This window comes from Orbicella faveolata, unplaced genomic scaffold (genome assembly GCF_042242905.1).
Source record: "Orbicella faveolata isolate gen_17 unplaced genomic scaffold, um_ofav_v1 contig_13, whole genome shotgun sequence".
Classification (NCBI taxonomy): domain Eukaryota; kingdom Metazoa; phylum Cnidaria; class Anthozoa; order Scleractinia; family Merulinidae; genus Orbicella; species Orbicella faveolata.
The window spans coordinates 18,330,381-18,349,213 of NW_028301540.1; the positions used below are offsets into that span (position 1 = coordinate 18,330,381).

An 18,833-nucleotide genomic window follows, 5' to 3' on the forward strand; every position below is an offset into this window, starting at 1 on the left:
AAAGTCAGCGAGAAAACGAGGCAAAGACTAAAGAAAAACTCAAAAAAGCGTAGGTCAAGCACTTAGGTGAAATGGAAACAATATTTAAAATCTGGTGAAGTTTGTTTCACTCAAACGTAGCAAAACGCGCAATGATAAATTTTTGGGAAGTGTATAGGAGGAGGAGGACGACGACGACGATGACGACGATAATTATTATTACTAGAACATGTTTGCTGTCTGCAAATACTTAGTTATACTTAGTTAGCTTAGTGTCTGTTGCTTCTTGACTCTGGAGACATTTTCCTTTTTAGTATGCAATGCAGTTTTATTCTGTCACATTCATCACAACAAGATTTATGCCAAATGCTGCCACAATGACTTTCAAATGTCCAAGCAATTCCATTTCCTTCCTCCAAATTTTCCCAGTCAACTGCTAAATGTAATTCTCCTGCCTAATGAAATGATGTAAAGTTGTGTTCTGTAGGGAGATATCCAGCACCAGAGACGTGTCCTTTTGAATCAGCAGGACACAAAGTGTTTTCAGTTGTTTCCTTCTGGAAATAATACATTTTAGCCAGACAACAGCTTCAGGCAATGACAAGCTAACACCTTTCTCTGCATCTCCAAATCAACTCATTTCTTCTTTGTTATGTTGAATCGAATACCAAAGACAAAATTTAGAATAAGATCCTGTTCCTACTATCTGAACAAAGAGGATGTGTTGCAGAAATGTGGAGAAAGGGCAGCAAGAGCAAGTGCAGATTAATTGCAAATTAAGACTGCCAAAAATTTCATATTTTTAGTAGGAAAATTATCTGTATAAGCATAAAAGATGTCGGTAATAGAAATATAACAATTCTAGACCTATGTACATTAATTTTATACAAAATGTTAGGTAAAACGTGCATGATTCATGAGAAAGGACAAGAACAAGAACTTCATGGGGCGGTCTCATGAGTGAAAAACCTTACCACTGTCAACTAGCTGGAATTAGAAAATCGGGCTTTGTGCTATTTATCAGGAATTGATTAGTATGGGAATGCATATAATCCTACTAAGTTTGGTGCTTGTAGCAAAATTTGCGAAATTCAAAAGTTATGCCACCAGATTATTTTGAGAAACTCTTAAAATGCTTTTGATGGTCATTTATTATCTGTTTACCATCTTTTTTCAAAGCCACTTAACAGATATCCATTAGTGTACGCTCTCTTAAAGTGGATATGAAGTAAAATATAATTGCTGCTTATTTGAAAGGCTTTTCAAAGTAAAGAAGAATGGCATTTTCCTTTTTGGAATATCTTTTTTCGTTTTAGAGATATTTACATTCTTGTATTGTGGAAATGGGGAAAGCAATGATGTCATAAATAGTTCCACTTAAACAGTAAAACACTGAATCAAGAATATCTTTAGAAATATTGGAGAGGAGTTCTTCAAACTTGGCACCAGAAATGTACATCACAAAAGAAAACAGAATGACACCTGTGTTGTTGCCATGGCAACACTCTTGGCTTCAGTCTCTTTTGTGAAAAACCAAATATGCCAATTTGCAACCCTTTAAAAAGGGACAGAGGGTCTCGCTCTCAACACACATGGTTCCCATATTGTCTTAACTCTCCCCATTGGATTGTTGGGAGTGGATGATCCTTGTTTAAGATCAAATCTGGGAATTTTAGTCTTAATTAAAACAGGATCAGCGGCATAACTGTTGTCATGGCGATGGCACTCAAGGTGTCATTTTGTTTCTTTTGTGACGTACATTTCTGATGCCAAGTTTAAAGAACACTGCTCTAATATGTAGTGGAGTGATGGAGTGATGGAGTGTTGAACTGTTTTAGTGGAACCACCTATGACATCATCACTTTCCTCATTTGCATAATACAAAAATGTAAATATCTCTAAAACGAAAAAGGATATTCCAAAAAGAAAAATGCCATTCTTCTTTACTTTGAAAAGCCTCTCAAATGAGCAGCAATTATTTTTTACTTCATAGGCACTTTAAATAGGTCACATATATGTCTTCTAGAAATCTCCAAATGAAATGCTGTTATAATCTACTGAGTACATACACAGTTGTTTAATTCAGGCACTGTGTTTTTAGTGCACTAGTCCAGCTCACTGAATGATACTTTGGTGTGCTGAAAAGTGCACCAATCAACCGTTGTACCAGTGCAAGCGATGTGTTGACAGTCTTGGGAGGCTGTACCATACACATGGTCTCTCAAGGACCTGGTGTATGCTTCTAACTATTTAACAGATATCTGTTAGTGTACTTTTTCCCATGTGAGGTCACACATAAGAATTAGAATGTTCCAGAATCTTCTTATAAGTCACGGCTGAATGACTGCTGGTTAAAGACTGTTCTATAGAAAGTTCTGAAAATTTCACTTAGACAATTTTTCGTAACAGCCATAGTCATTGAACACTAATTCATAATTGGCAATAGTCAATAACTAATCAGTTTATTATTCAATGATTATCCATCAATGATGTGCTAATAATATTGATGTCAATGATCATCGATTAATTACATCAAAATGTGTGCATCAGTTAATCTTCATGATTACGAACCATTTCTTCCACTTCCTGGGGGAAAGAGACTTACCATTTACAAGTACATCTAGATAAACAATTATATGGCAAGTCTAGTATTTTCTTACTTTTGATCCATGGTACTCTGTTTTGGAGAACATTTTGAAAAGGTGTTGGCAACTTTCCTTCTTCTTTCAAGCCTCTTTTCCTCCTGCAAAATAATTTGCCACTGACATAAAGACTAGTGAGACAATCTGAACAAGTGCAGAGTGCAATTTACAGCTCTGAAATACAGTAGTCAAGCAGGTCCTCACCCCAGCCAGTCATGATTACTCCCAGTTTCTATTGACTTTGGTAGTCAGCAAGGGCTTTTCCCCTTACAGAATATGAACGGGCAGATGCCATAATGAGACAATATCAGCAGTGTTGTGTCATGTGTGTATCTTCATTCAAGGTCCAAAAATAACTTACAATTACCGTTTGTCGAGAAAGCTTTGAATTTTGCTGTGGTATTTTAGGTTAATTTTTGTCATCTTAAATTCAATAATACATTGAAGTTGCAAAAACAACATTTTTCTTTTCACGCCAACACTTTTAACTTAATTTCCTCACAAAGATACGTAACAAACACCCTTGTGCTAAATCCAATATACTCAGCGACTATCTTGAGGGTTTGAGGACCAAATGTGATGTCACATGACAGATCTTTGAGAGCATTTCTGAGCTGCATGTGCTCATATTACAGTCTTGTGCAAAAGTAATGCAAGTGAATTTCAACGAAATTCCTGGCTTTTCTTGGCTTTTCGAAGAAATTCCACTTGAAACAATATTTCAAGGAAATTTCCCCATATTTTCATGATGCCTGTTGTCCCAGTCCACGCAAATTTTCGAACGATAATTTGCAGTGCGTGATAATTTGCTGGGAATTTTTGAGTGATAATTCGTTCCTCCCGTAAGTTCTCCACAATTTTTTGAACGATAATTTGCTGTTCCCAAAAATTTGCTGCAATTTTTCGGACGATCTTCCATCAATAGGCTAAAAGCTATGAGCGAAATAAATGACTTCTCTGAAGATTGAGTGTGAAAGAAGCTGTTAATCTGCCAAAATAACATCACAACTCCACAAACTGTTAGCTATGAAATTCACCTGGTTATTTCACTAAGAAAACCCGATTATTGACTGATCTAAAGCCCCAAAACACCACAGTTCCAATAAGTAAATGTACTTGATGTAGAATCTCTGCATGGTCTTGCATTGTTTGCTGCCATAGTGACTGTTCGTTACCAGGAATCAGTAGCTGCGAATGAAGAATTTAAAGTGCCCATGTCACCAAATTTTTTACTTTTTCATTCAAAAGTCCACATTAAAAAAGGCACTTCTGCCAAAAACTTTTTTGATTTGAACAAAATGCGAATTTTTTTTCATTTTTTTTAATCCTACTTTTGTTAGGTACATCCCTTCCGCTGATTGACAAAGTAGGGGTTCATCAATGACATCATGTGACATAGTTTCAGGAATGCTTGTTGCCATGGCTCCCTTGTTTACTATAAATGAAAGAGGTCATCAAGGTTGTTTTCACCGAATACAAACTGACTCAGTAATGTCCTCTATAGAGAGTGCTTCTAAAAAGAACGCAACCGATAGCAGTGGAAACGAAGGAATATCAAATCGAAGTTGAAGCGAGTGATTGGGTTTTGGGACTCGACAAGTCGCCAACAAGAGATAATTCGCTAGAACCTTACGTGGATGAACCCTTAGTGGATGAAGAGTGGCTCATAAACTATAAGAAAGAGAAGGAGGAAAAAGATCAGCTAGAAAATGAGTTGAAACAACGCTTGGAAAATGTTGTATGAAAATGCTATGAATTACTGGTTCTGTGGTGGATAAAACGTGCTCGAGAAAACCAGAAAAGCTGTCTACAGATGAAAAAGCATTTATAGATCAGCAGATGCACAAGAACAGCAAGATGAAAAGCCACTAGATCTAGAAGAAGCTTGCAAAGCATGGGATTGCTGTGTGTTCGTCCGCCATGCAAAGTTCTTGCCACTGGCAAGGCTTATCAGGTTAAAAACTCGTAATAACTGTTAAAAACGAATAGTGGTTGTACAATCATGTACTATTGTAATGGAGGTCTTCCAGAATTGTTCAACCCTACAAGTTTAAGGGTCCCAAAGAATACTACAAAGGCAATGAAAATGGAGCAAAATACACCCAGTCCTTTTATAACAAAATAATAACCACGAGGGGGCTGGCATGGAATAAATAACAGCTGAATGGTTTTGTGAGTGTTCAGCATTGACAACATTCTGGTTTTCTATATAAGTAAAGAACCTAGTAACTTTTACATTCAAAGGAGGTTTTGATAACCCTTGTTTATGAAGTTTAGGCTGTATTGGGGTACGATATGTATTGCTGCCACTTTGCAAAACACAGAGATCATTGATTGTAGCGTGTGGCGTTTCCAGCTAGAGAAAGATGTGTTTTGATTGAAAATTCCTCACAACTTGTTGGTGGCTGTTTGCTTTAGTGGCTTAAACAATACCCAGAACTTGAGTTTTTGTTTTGTTTATGGAATGAACTGATCTTGCTGTCTTCATAATAGGGTAAGTACATTCTAATTCTCTGTGTAAAGAGAGTGAACTCAAGAGAACGAACCTACTTGAAAACATTTTGCAAATTTTATACATGTGAGATTCAAGTAACATATGTCATGGATAACACTGTATGTTACTCTCTTATACAGCGATCGATGACTGCATACGTGTGTAACGAGTATGCGTACACGAAGTACAAGTCCAGTTCCCGCCTCGGCGATCACGTGACAGCGGGGCTCATGTGGTCGGCCATGCTGTAGTTTTCGTCATTGCTATTTAGTGCATTAAATAAGTTGTTTTGCGGACACTGTTGTTTATTTACTTGTCGTTACATGGTGTCAGAAGTTTCCCGAATCCACACTACAAGAAAACCAAATGATTTGTGGCAGAAGTCGCCGAATTTATGAGCGAACGCAGTGGTGAAGATAGCGAACAGCTTCCTTCAACAAGTCCGATTTCAAGTTTGACAACAATGGCGAATTTCCAAATACCTCCTCCTGACATACTCGAGTTAAACGATGGTTCGACAGCGTCCAATTGGCGAACTTGGGTCTCGGCTTGGAATAATTACAGGTTGGCTACGAAGCTAGATAAAGAGGAAGAAGCGCGCCAAGTAGCGACCCTTTTGGCAGTAATTGGAAAAGAAGCGAACAAAGTGTTTCATACTTTTACATGGGCCTCGCCAGACAAGGCCAAGAAAATCGCTTCGGTTGTAAGCAAGTTTGAAGAGTATTGCATTCCCAGGGAAAACACTATTTACGAACGTTTCCTTTTCTTTACGCAGGATCAGCGGGAATCTGAAACTGTTGACCAATATTTGATTAAGCTTCGCCAAACTGCAGCAAATTGTGATTTCAAGTCAATCACACCCGATCAGCTTCTCCGGGATCGACTGGTGACAGGTACCAAAACTGCCAAGGTACGTGAAAATTTGCTCAAAGAGAAGAAATTGACCCTTGAGAAAGCTATAGATATCGCTCATGCTGCCGAGAGTACGGCCGTGCAAATGAAAGTTATGTCTCCCGAGTCCGGATTGAGTGCTGTGAAAGAGAAACAGAAAGAGAAAGAGCAGTCAGAAAATCTCCCATCTGTCAGCGGTGGCTGGATCAAGGACTGCAGATTCTGTGGTCGGAACCACGAAAGATGTAGCTGTCCTGCCTTTGGTCAGATATGTGCATATTGTAAAAAGAATCATTTTGTTGTCAAGTATCCAGCAAAAAGCAAGGTGTCTAATGTCCAAGTGCGATTCTATTTAAGTGCTGCAGGCGTTGGTAATGGAGGTCGTGAGATGGTGACCCTCACTGTATTAAAGGAGCCTAAGGCCCTTTCAGGTCATGATGTAACTTTCTTGATGGACACTGGGGCTGAATCCAATCTTTTGCCCTTGGATGTCTACAAGAGGGCGACAGGCGATTTACACTTGAAATTCCTCAATGCATGCGGAAAGTCAGTCCTGGTTTTAGCTAATGGAGATGAGCAACCCATTGAGGGCAAAGCCACAGTGTATGTCTCCTGCAGAGGAAATGCGCACAAAATAGAAGTCAATGTAGTCAGGGGCCATGGGTATGAGCCCATACTGTCCAAGCAGACAATGCTGAAAATGAAGTTGATAAAGATTCTTGACAGCGACCGAGATCCACGCGTCAATGTACTGAAGACAGACACAGAACCATTGCTGGAAGAGTATGACGGTGTATTTGAAGGCCTTGGAAAGTTGGACAGACAATACCACATCGTAAGAGACGAGTCCATCAGACCTATAGTACATCCTCCACGGCGTCTACCTGTTGCGATGACTGGGCGAGTTCAGAGGAAACTTGAAGAAATGGCAGCTGCCAACATAATCGAACAAATCGACCAACCTACTGACTGGGTGTCAAGTATGCTAGTAGTGAGCAAGCCATCCACTGAAGCTGAGGGGGAAACCAAATTACGAATCTGTTTAGATCCCAGAGATCTGAATCTTGCCATAAAGTATGAACACTTCCCGATGCCCACAATTGAAGAAATTGCAACTAGGCTGAATGGGGCGAAACTCTTCAGTGTTTTTGATGCCAGTAATGGTTTCTGGCAAGTAGAACTTGATGATGAGTCTAGGACTTTAACAACATTTAACACCCCGTTCGGGCGTTACCATTGGAAGCGAATGCCATTTGGCATCAATAGTGCACCGGAAGTTTGGCAGCGCAAAATGCGAGAGCACATTGAGGGGCTTAAAGGAGTAAAGGTCATTGCAGATGATTTTGTCATCGTTGGATTTGGCAACACACCTGCTGAGTGGCAGGCAGATCATGACCGGAATGTGTGTGCCTTCCTGGAGCGCTGCCGTGAGAGAAACCTGAAGTTGAACAAGAAGAAAGCTCGACTGAGACAGCAAGAAGTTCCTTTCATTGGACACATTCTAACCCCCGAGGGACTGAAACCAGATCCACTCAAGGTAGAGGCCATTGTGGGAATGCCAAACCCCAGTGATGTTCAGTCCTTACATAGGTTTCTTGGCATGGTGAACTACTTGGCAAAGTTCCTCCCACGTCTATCTGAAGAAACAAAGGTCCCGAGAAGACTCACTGAAAAGGATGCTGAGTGGTGTTGGATGAAAAGTCATGCAGATGCTGTGGCCCGTGTCAAGGAAATGATTGTATCTGCACCTGTACTTGCCTACTAAGACATGAATAAGCCAGTGGTCATTCAATGCGACGCTTCCCAAAGCGGACTTGGCGCAGCTCTGTTACAAGAGGAGGGCCCAGTGGCTTACAGCTCTCGTGTGATGACTCAAACTGAACAAAACTATGCTCAGATTGAAAAAGAGCTACTCGCCATAGTTTATGCATGTGAGAAATTTGATCAGTACATCTTTGGAAGGAGCAATGTAATTGTGCAGTCAGACCACAAGCCGCTGGAAACGATATTCAGGAAGCCATCCACAGTTCGCCAAAATGCCTCCAACGCATGCGCCTCCACCTGCAGAACTATGACATCCAAGTGGAATACAAGAAAGGAGAGACCATGTTCTCGGCTGACACATTAAGTCGTGCATACTTGGAAAATGAGTGTCAGACCCAGACATCCGTTCTACCAGAGAACAACTGTTTGCTTTTGAGTTAGAACAGATTAAACATGATGAAGATCTAAGTGTCTCCCCTACTCGTCTGGAAAAGCTGCGTGAGGAGACTGCCAAGGACGAAGAATTGGAGATTCTATCTGATGTTATCCATGAAGGTTGGCCAGAGACCCTAGCAGAAGCTCACAAATATGACAGGCGTCGGAGGCAAGTAATTGAGCTGTATTGGAACAGCCGTGATGAGCTGACCACAGAAGATGGAATGGTATACAAGGGTCATCGCCTTGTGATACCATTTAAAGAGCGTCCTGGCGTTGTAAAGAGCCTGCATGAATCACATGTTGGAATAGAAGAAACATTGCGTCGTGCCCGCCACACTGTTTACTAGCCTGGGATCACAGCCCAGCTCAAAGATCACCTGTCAAGGTGTGGAATCTGTAACCGTTATTAGCCCGAACAATGTAAAGAACCATTAAAGCCTCATGATGTGCCTAATTTGCCTTGGGAGAAAGTTGGAGTTGATCTATTTGTGCTGGACAGGCAGTCATTTTTGATAGCCGTTGATTACTACTCTGGTTATTTTGAAGTGCAAGATATGAGTAGCACCACCAGCACCCGTGTGATCACTGTTCTAAAGGCGTCGTTTTCCAGGCATCGTATTCCTGTGACCGTCATCAGTGACAATGGGCCTCCCTTCAACAGTGAAGACTTCAAGACTTTCAGTAAGGAATGGGACTTTCACCACGTCACATCAAGCCCTTATCACGCACGAAGTAATGGTCGTGTTGAAAGACCTGCAAATCATTGCTGACCAAAGCCCGAGCTGATAAGCGTGATCCTCTGCTGGCGTTACTTGAGTGGCGCAACACACCAACTGAGGGTATGAATGCTTCTCCTGTTCAGTTACTATATGGTAGGCGAACACGCATCCGTCTCCCAGTAGCCAAGAAATTGTTAACTCCACAGGTGATAACTGATGTCCCCAAAAAGATCAAGATCAGGAAGCAGAAACAGAAACACTACTATGATCGTCACTCGCATGGACTGCCAAAATTGCACGACGGTGATGTCATTAGAATGCGATTACCATGCGAGAAGGAATGGTCACTGGGGCGCGTCATTGGCGAGGAGGGGGCCCGTTCCTACTTGGTTGAGGTGAATGGAAAGCATTATCGTTGGAACCACAAATGGCTCAGAGCAACACCCAAGGAGTTACCAGAGTCAGTGGAGACAAACCTCGAGCTGACGGATCCTACTGAACTGGTTGAGTCAAGCCCAGCTGAGCTGCCACAGCCAATGACACCAGCATCACCAGTAGTTTCTGGGCCACACACTGAAGGTCATCCAGTGCGTGATTGTCGCCCGCCAGTGTGGCTAAAAGATTACAAGTGCTAAAATAAGACACTGACTCTACCTTGTGCTTTTTTACTTTGGCTTTATTATGTACTTGTGCAGAGCATTTCAGTTGGTTACAGTGTTAAATGCACAAGGTTTTCTAAGGCAGATTTGAACATGATGTTATTGTTTTCTTCTATTAGTATCAACGTTCTGTCTGCATTTACTGAACTATTAGACTTAGGAAGGGAGATGTAACAAGTATGCGTACACGAAGTACAAGTCCAGTTCCCGCCTCGGGGATCACGTGACAGCGGGGCTCATGTGGTCGGCCATGTTGTAGTTTTCGTCGTTGCTACTTAGTGCATTAAATAAGTTGTTTTGCGGACACTGTTGTTTATCCACTTGTCGTTACACCGTGTTCTCTGGCAAGATTTTACAAATACATGAATCCCAATTTATCTTGGGTAACTTACATGACAGTTGTTTCGTACAATGGTCAGTCGCAAAACCAAAATTGCATGAACGCTGTCAAACTGCCATTCATTGCCTTGCAAAATTTCATGTATAGGTTGGTGAATAGCCCTCGCAATTTTTCGTTAACTTATCGAAAATTCAAATAAAAATCGTCCTTTGTTCTAGTAAATTATCGCTCCACAAGCCTTGAAATTTCAATCGAGCCTTTGAGCGAACTTTTATCAAAAAATCACGGGAACGAGGAATGAAATTTTGCGCACTTCGCTTGCGATACTTTTGCACAATACTGTATGTAATCTAAAAACAGAAATAAGAGTAGAATAAAGTTGCCTGTTGTCTTCTTGTTAGTTTTCATTCTATGTCACATTTGTCCAATGGGATGTACTTTCCGTTGATCTCCCTTTAAAATATGGTTGTTGAATTGTTGTGACATCGCTTTGATCGTTACTACAATATGCCTTTATGTGGCTATCCCATTTCACCATTGTCTGGGTGCTGTCATGTGGTTCTCGTTTTTTGTGTCTCGCATTTCACCGTTGGTTATTAATTTATTAACAGTTTGAAAGTAACAGAACTGCATGACATCAGCCAGACAATGGTGAAATGTGATAGCCACATAAAGGCAGGCATATTGTAAAAACGATCGAAGTGACATCACCACCACAATATTTTTAAATGCAGATAAACGGAAATTACAATGCATCACAAAATCATGGCACAGAATGAAAACTAACAAGAAGACAACAGACAAGTTTATTCTACTCTTTTATTTCTGTTTTTAGATTATATAGTACCATATCCTCACTGCATACTCATTACCTCATTGCATAAGTTATAAGTGATAAGTTATGGGAAGAGTCCGCGACTGATGAGGCAATAGGCATGCAACAAGGATATGAGCGGATATGAGCTTGGTCAACTGCCACCAGGGGAGGTGGGTGGGTCGCAAAAGACGACTGTCTTTGTGGAGTACAGGACGAAAAGACCACACTTCAAGCGGAGAGACCAAATCTAAACTCCAAATGGCACAAAGTATTACCGACGCTACCAGCACAGGCGAAAACGGGGGAACATGATAGAATAACAGCATGTTTTGCAATGAGCTAATTAATTATGCAGTGAGAATAGTACCATATCCTCACTGCATACTCATTACATCATCACATAAGATTAAGTTATGACAAGAGTCTGCTCCTGCCCTCACCACCACGACAACAGCTCATAAATTGGCGAACAACACAGACACCACACGTTTCCAACATGACTCCCCTTTAATTCTCTCTATTACTCAGATCCTCTTATAACCATAATCCCAAAATGAACTTTAAAACAAAAAGGGGCTGACAAAACATAATGCAAGCGGGAAATAAGACTAATATAATGATTTAAACAATGCATCATAGGTTGCTGGGATGAGACGCCCGTGTCTGGCAAAGGGAATGCAAGGTGGGAATAGGAAAAGAATCAGCTGTACTGGACATCCTAGTACAATGTCAAGCCATACCCTTACTGCGCCATCCCAAGTAACGGGATATATCATCTTGCAAACAACCTAGCATATTAAGACCATTCAAAAGCCGGGCCAGAAGCTGTGACGTGTTTCACCACAATCCAACTCCGCCCCTGTGAGGTGATTACGTAAACGATTATTAACCGCAGAACCCAAGAAAGGTTTTTGGCTAACAACCCTTCCTCGTTCAGAAGCCCTAAAGAAATAACCCCTGTCCAGCACGATATTTAACAAATTACAAACAGACAAATAATATTTGATCCAAGCAACTGGGCAAACTCCAAGGTCTTGAATGGGTTATAAATGAACGGACTGGTTGCACTACCCTGTGTATTCTTAGTCAAGGTCAGTTTTAGCAAAAATCCCTTTTGATCCTTCAACCTGAATACTTGATTGGCCAGCAGACGGCCTAAATCTGAAGCACGATCCCTGGTGAAAAAATGAACAATGAAGAAAACTGTATCCCTAATCAAAATATACTTGTTTACTACAGTTAAGAGTGTACCCTCCCTAACTGAACTCCTAAAAAAATCTATTAACTTGGTAAACTTAGTAAAAAACAACGGGACTGCCTGGGAAGGTAAAATAGCCCTAGCAGCCTGTTCCCCCTGAATAAACTTAAGATACTCTCTAACACAAGGGTGCACCATGGGGTTAGAATCGCACAAACGGCCAATATTGTTGAAAAAAATGGCCCTGAGTTTCCCTAGTAACGAGTCTACCCAGCCAGCAGTCAAACACGAGGGGCAATTACAACCAGCACGTGAACACGATTGAGTATGAACTACAGTTCTGCCTCACTGGTCTCTGCTTATCAAGAACTTAATGATATCATCTGAAGTACAGAAGAAACACACTTCGGAGGGGATAAGGAAGCTAGGAAATCTGACAGTTGCCATTCCAGGCGGACTTCTGTCGCTGATAAGGCTTGTTTCTTGACGCATCAGCGAATTCCTGGAAACGTCTGGATATCCCCACGTGATCTATGTTTATTAGGCTGCCCCATTGGCATAAGACTGGTTCGTGAACCGCACACCTGACAAAAATTGGCATCAAGGTCAGTTGAATACAAACACACAGAACGGTGTTGGGTGGCTTTCCAAATTCTTGCAACCTGGGAATGAATAGCATAAACAAAAGCTGTCAAGTCACTGGCAGACACATTGAAAAGCTCAAAGGTCCCATTGTAGGCTACGCCGGAGCCACTATGGGGAACGTCGAGAAGGAAAAAGAAGCACCAAACTGGAGCCTCTTCTGCCCAAAAACTACGCAGTCAACAATCAGAACTCGAAGGGGTGCCCACCATAAAGGTCGCGTGTGAAAGTCGGGAATGACCAAAGTGAATGTGTTGTGGAAATCTTGACTGAATATGTAATGAAGAAGGGCACCGATGAGGACAAAAGGTGGAAAAACATAAATGTTTTGACGAGCAGGTAAAGGGTTGGCAAAAACGTTTACGCTCGCGGAGCCAGTAGTAGGCCAAGGGGTGAAGTGAGGTAGCGGGATCCCATTCCTAGCCCTCTCTCTGGCAATTACTATCCTGGGACATCAAATCAGATGAAGGAGGGCCGAAAAATCGCTCCAAGTACAACCACGTCTCGGGGGCAAGCATACAATCAAGGTCTGATAAATCCCGCAAAGGTTCCTCTGCTGGGTTATGGCTGGATGGAATGTAGAAAGTCTGGAGGCTGAAATTAAAATCGCAACTATCACCGAAAATATCCTTCACAAGGTCATTAATGCCCGAGTTTTTACAGCCATCACCATCTGCCAAGGGAATACCACCAAGGGAAACAATCCTTCTACTCGTCCAAAAAACAGCAATACAAAATCTTGGCGTGAAGATCTCCATCGATGTAAACAAACAGCCTCGCAGATTGACTAAGCTGAGAAATCGCTTTAATCATCTTGTGGATATAAAGCTTGCATCTACGGACTGCCAGACTGAATGAAATTACCTTCCCCGCAAATCTCTGAAGCATTTTGAGGCCAATGTTGAAGGAAGCCAACATCTGCTCTCTCAAACTGCTTAACTTGAGCATCTTATCATCTGGCAGTAGGAATGCTTGACACAAAGAATCGCACAAGAAACCAAAAAAGCGTACCTTTGTGGACGCAACCCATTGCAACTTTGCAATACCAATAAAATATCCCGCCTCTATAAGCAGATAACACATGATTTAGGCAGCCGCATCAGCAAGGACTTTGCTTGGAACTAAACTGGCAAGAGCAGGGGAACGAAAAAGCTGGCCAACATGGTGATTATCGATGTACTGCGACACAGGAACACCAAGCAAACGAGCTGCACCAGTAACAAACAAACCCAGGTTATAATAGATAAAGGCACTTGCCTTCCAGCCAAACGGTAGAGTATAAAATGTGAAATACACATCATTCCATTCAAGGCCAAAATATGTACGTGACGAGGAACAGAGGAGCACATGTTGATAGCCGCTCTTATTGTCAGAAGACGTCTGAAAATGTCCAGGGAGAACATATCTGGGCAAGTCCAGATGATGATCAAGCCGAAAGGGGAGGTCCCTTATCCAAAGATTCAAATATCACTCGTCATGACAAAGACAGGGCTTTGAAGGCTCCACTGTAAGAGGAAGGACTAGATGAGGTGGGGTCACCTCACCAACCTCACCCTACACATCAAGTACTCCAGCAGTTACCCACTCAAGCACAGTCTCGTGAAATAAAGTCTTGAAATTTTTCACAAATCTTAGAATTGCTGAGCTGTATAGAGGGTGGACGTGGCACGTCATACGAGCAACCCTTGAAATTTCCTTTTAATGGCTTGAAAAAACAGTCAATGTTTACACCCTCCCGGGCGATGTTAATAAAGTTCACTTGAGACAAGCTATGACCACTAAGTAATCTCTCCTACACTGGCAAATGATTATGAATTTTCTCCCCTCTGAAAAATGTAGGATCAAAGAAACGTAACTGCCCGATCTTAGCCAGGTCCAGGGAAGCAACGACCATACTCAGCGAAGGGAGGGGGCCAACGAAAGGGGAAGTCCCCTGCTTTATATCACACACAGGGATATCACCAGAAGGAGGAGCAAGTCCACTAACTTTGAAATAAAATGAAACAGGACCCTATAAGGAAAAGGGAGAAGATTTATAAATGAAAACGTGAAAACAATCCAAAAGCAGGGGAACCACCCCTTCGTTGACCCTGTGCTCCAAACTAGGTCCGAAATTGAGACACAGAGCAGGTCCCCCCAAGGTCAATGAAGAAAGCAGGTAAACTAGGAGAAAAAGGAACACGTAAAACAAGCTAATGCAAAAACAAAAATTCATTGTAAACTGAGGCAGAAGGGACTACTGTCCAACACGACCACGACCAAACTGTTGCCTTGCTGGTGGGGCACGGCACACCCAAGCGATATGTCCCCATCTTAAGCACCTGAAACACTGAACCTGAGCACAGCAAGGGTAGGGAGCTGGCTTGCCCACTGTAGAACCATGACGAACAGGCATGGCAGGTGGAGGCACCTTTCCGACACCCGTACGTGATCCCCCAACAACCCCAGCAAAAGACGGTGAAGCTGTTGGTCATCCACAAAATCCGACCTGGTCTTAATCTCATCCAAAGTAGCAGCGTACTCATTCGCTTTCTGGTTGTTCTCATTTCTCGCCAGACGCAATGATAACAGTAAGAGCTTAACTGCCTCACGCTTGTGAAACATTGCTGCTGGGCGATTTATATACCGATGAAGCACAGCCAAGGCCGACTTGGAACTCTCTAGTGTCCTAAGGCATTCCAAGGAAGCGATCTTTTCCTCTAATACTCTAATGCGATCGACAGCCTATCATGAAAAAAGAATAAACTCGAGGCCATTGCCTTCACCAGTGATATGCCCCAAAGCACTCCAAGAAATAATTAACCCAAAACATCACTGGCGGTACACTGAAACATTCTCCACCAGTGGAGTCCACAATACAAATCAGTGCAAGAAAACAATAAATTCCCCTACATCACAATATTGCCTTCACTTGTGGCAAAGCATAACACTTAAAAAGCTTAGCCATATAAATAAAACTATGCATATACCCCGCAAAACTGTTTTCACTAGTGAAAATCCCCAAGTTATAAGTACATTGATTGCAACACCTACCGAAGATATGCCTTCACTAGTAAAAGCTAGCAGTATACCAAATAAAGTACAAACCCTCCAATAAACTCCTTCACTGGTGGAATACCGATTTAAACTGAATGCAATACTGCCTTCACCGGTGGAAATCCTTAAATCATGTGCAACTTGTAATATCTATACCACAAGCTGCTTTTGCCAGTTCAGTAAAACTAGCATTATCCCAAAGTACAAACATTGTACCAAACTCCTTCACCGTTGGAATACCAAATTAAAATGCACGCAAAACTGACTTCACCGGTGGAAACCCATAATACTCAAACATATACATGCCACAAACTGCCTTCACCAGTAGAAACTATACCAAAGTACAAGTGCTCTATACTAAATTCTTTCACTGGAGACATGACATAAACAAGGCTTTTCTTACTCTAGCCGGCGCTAAATCCGTCCCAAATTAATCATGCCAGAAACCAAGATGAAACCCAAAATACCAAAGGAACAAACAGCTAAAAGAAATTTGTAACTAGGCAAAAACAAGGGCAATAAAGAGGAAAACAAAAAACACATGGGGCATGAGAACATTTCTACGTAAAAAAGTCCAACCAAAGTGTGCAGAATAAACCGAAAAGACATGTGTTGACAAAATGTTTGTATCGCGCACCAAAATAAAACTGCAACCCGTACAAACATTATGCCAGACCGAAGAAAGAACACTAACCAGGCTAAGCAGAAAAAAAGACTAACCCTTCACATAAAAAGAACAAGAAAAACAAATTTACCTCATCCGCAGAGCCAGGTGCCGGGGCAGGCTCTCCTATTGCTTCCAACACTTGAGGAGGATTTTGCACTGGCTCTGCGTCTTGTTGCACTCCAGCAGGAGCCAGCGGGTCAGGAAGAACACTAGGTTCATCAGCCATAGAAATAGCAGGCTGGTGGCGGCTGAGCAAACCGTGAAAAAAATTGCAAAACACGACTGTCTTTGTGAAGTACAGGACGAAAAGACCACACTTCAAGCAGAGACCAAATTTAAACCCCAAAAGGTGCAAAGTATTACTGACGCTACCAGCACAGGCGAAAATGGGGGAATGTGATGGAATAACCCCATGTTTTGCAATGAGCTAATTAATTATGCAGTGAGAATAGTATGAGCATATACAGCTCACAAATACGCATGTGGGTTCCCTATGCCTGGCATAGTCAATTGAACCCAAACCAACTGTATTTCAATCGAACTCAATTGAACTAAATCGAATTCAATTCATGGATTGAGTTCCATTGAGTTTGGCAATTGAACCAAATTGAACTAACACAAAATTAACTGGACAATCAAACTAAATCGAACTTTTGATTTCTGAACTCTTGAGTTTTTGTAAAACCGGTGATGAAAATCAATAACAAGTTTTTTGAGGTTCCAGTTACTGTAGTATAACACGTGCTTTTCGTGTTTTTGAGTCCACATAACATGATCTTTGTTCCAGCGAATTTATTCACCGAACACAATCAAAAGCAATCCATTAGATTGTGTTTGATTGAGTTTGGCTGCTGAACTGAGTCAAACACAATCTTATGGATTGAGTTCAATTTGGTTTGATTGATTTCGACTGGTTGGGAAATTGAACTCACACAAAGTTCGGTGTTTGATTTGGTTCGATTGCCGAATTCAATCCGTGGATTTAGTTCGGCAATCCATGGATTGAGTATAACTCAAATCCACGGATTGAGTTATACTGGGTTTGATTTCCCAGCATTTGATTGACTCTGCCGGGCCTATGCCACTGCTTTATTTGTGGGACGTAATCATTGCCAGCTCTTGCTCTATTGCGTTGTCATTTTACTTCTATGCTCCGCTTTTTGGCTGAATTTGGTTGCAGTTTTCAAGGTAAGTTATTTTCCTTTTTTAATCGCTCTGTCATGCTGCTTTGCTATTAGTTTTTTTAGACAGTGCAATAAAGCTCAGTAATGAGCTATGCAATCTCCTTTCAAAAGGGATATTTCAATTGACAAAATGGGCTTCAAACTCTATAAAGGTTATGGAAACCATGCCTCTTCGCCAACACTTGTGCCGACCACTGAGCCTGAAAAAATGTCACACTCATTAAAAGCACTGAGTACTTCATGGAACACAAAGGATGAAGTTCTGATGTTTACAAATGCTTCCAGTATCTTGACAGAGAAGGACCCTAAGACAAAGAGAAGCTTGATTAGTTTGTACTCAAAAGTCTTCAATCCCATGGGTTTGCTGACTCCATTTCTAATGATTCCAAAGTTGCTGTTTCAAGAATTGTGGACTCCAGGTCTAGACTGGGATCAGCCACTAGACTCAGACATCGCAAACTCTTGGGAGACCGGGAAACACGAACTAGCAAACATTGACCAAATCAAAGTTCCAAGGTGGTTACTACGAAATCTTTCTGCAATTGTCAAAGTTGAGCTCCATGGATTTGGTGACGCCAGCAAAAGAACTTATAGGACAGGGGTTTACATTTGTGCTGAGGATAAGGATGGCCACAGAATCTCCAACTTAGTTATGGCCAAGTCAAGGGCAGTACCGGTGAAACGAATCAGTTTGCCAAGACTGGAGCTTCTTGCAGCATACAACACAGCTAAGCTACTTGACTATGTTATTCAAACTCTCTGAATTGTGGTGGACGCAGTATATGGTTGGTCAGATAGTCAGATTACTCTTGCTTGGATCAGGAGACCAAGTTCCTATTGGAAAGTATTCATTGCAAACAGAGTTCAAGATATTCACCAATGAGTAGCACCAAGCCAGTGGAGATTTTGTCCAGGAAGTCAAAATCCTGCACACCTGGTGACAAGGGGAATTCCTACATCTAAACTCAGAGACTGCAAGCTATGGTGGAAACCTCCACATTCGTTACAATAGCCGTGCAGTCACTGGCCTGTTAGTGAAGTGCTGAAAGCAGTTCCAGAGGAGTGTCTTATGGAAGCAAGGAACGAATTTGTTGGCGTAAATGACATTGTTTGTCTAGCAACGGTTCAAGAAAGCATTCCCTCACTGGCATTAAGATATGAAACATGGCAACGCTTGGTACAAGTAACTGCATGGACCCTAAAGTGGTCACGTTTACATGGGGAGCCAAAGAAAGGAAAGCTGTCTGCAGAGGAATTAAAGGAATCTGAATTCATGTGGCTCAGAAACAGACAAAGAGTTGTTTTCCTCCTGGAAATTGAGGAACTGTGTAACAAGGGACAAGTGAATCAGAAGAGTAGCATC

At 41.7% G+C, this 18,833-nt stretch overlaps 1 protein-coding gene and 1 pseudogene across 7 annotated transcripts in view; both read right to left on the bottom strand.

Moving 5' to 3' along the window:
- The window catches only part of LOC110048315 (centrosomal protein of 70 kDa-like), a 204,090-nt gene that overhangs the window by 129,164 nt on the left and 56,093 nt on the right, over positions 1–18,833 (bottom strand). For all 7 annotated transcript variants that reach the window (XR_016206041.1, XM_089284928.1, XM_089284927.1 and 4 more), the window contains one exon: positions 2,640–2,722. Coding sequence is in view for 6 of the 7 variants with exons in the window: in XM_089284928.1 (XP_089141054.1) it covers positions 2,640–2,722 (83 nt within the window). In the remaining variant the exon portion in view is untranslated. The remainder of the gene's footprint in view (positions 1–2,639; positions 2,723–18,833) is intronic.
- LOC110048294 (uncharacterized) lies at positions 12,610–16,512 on the bottom strand (annotated as a pseudogene).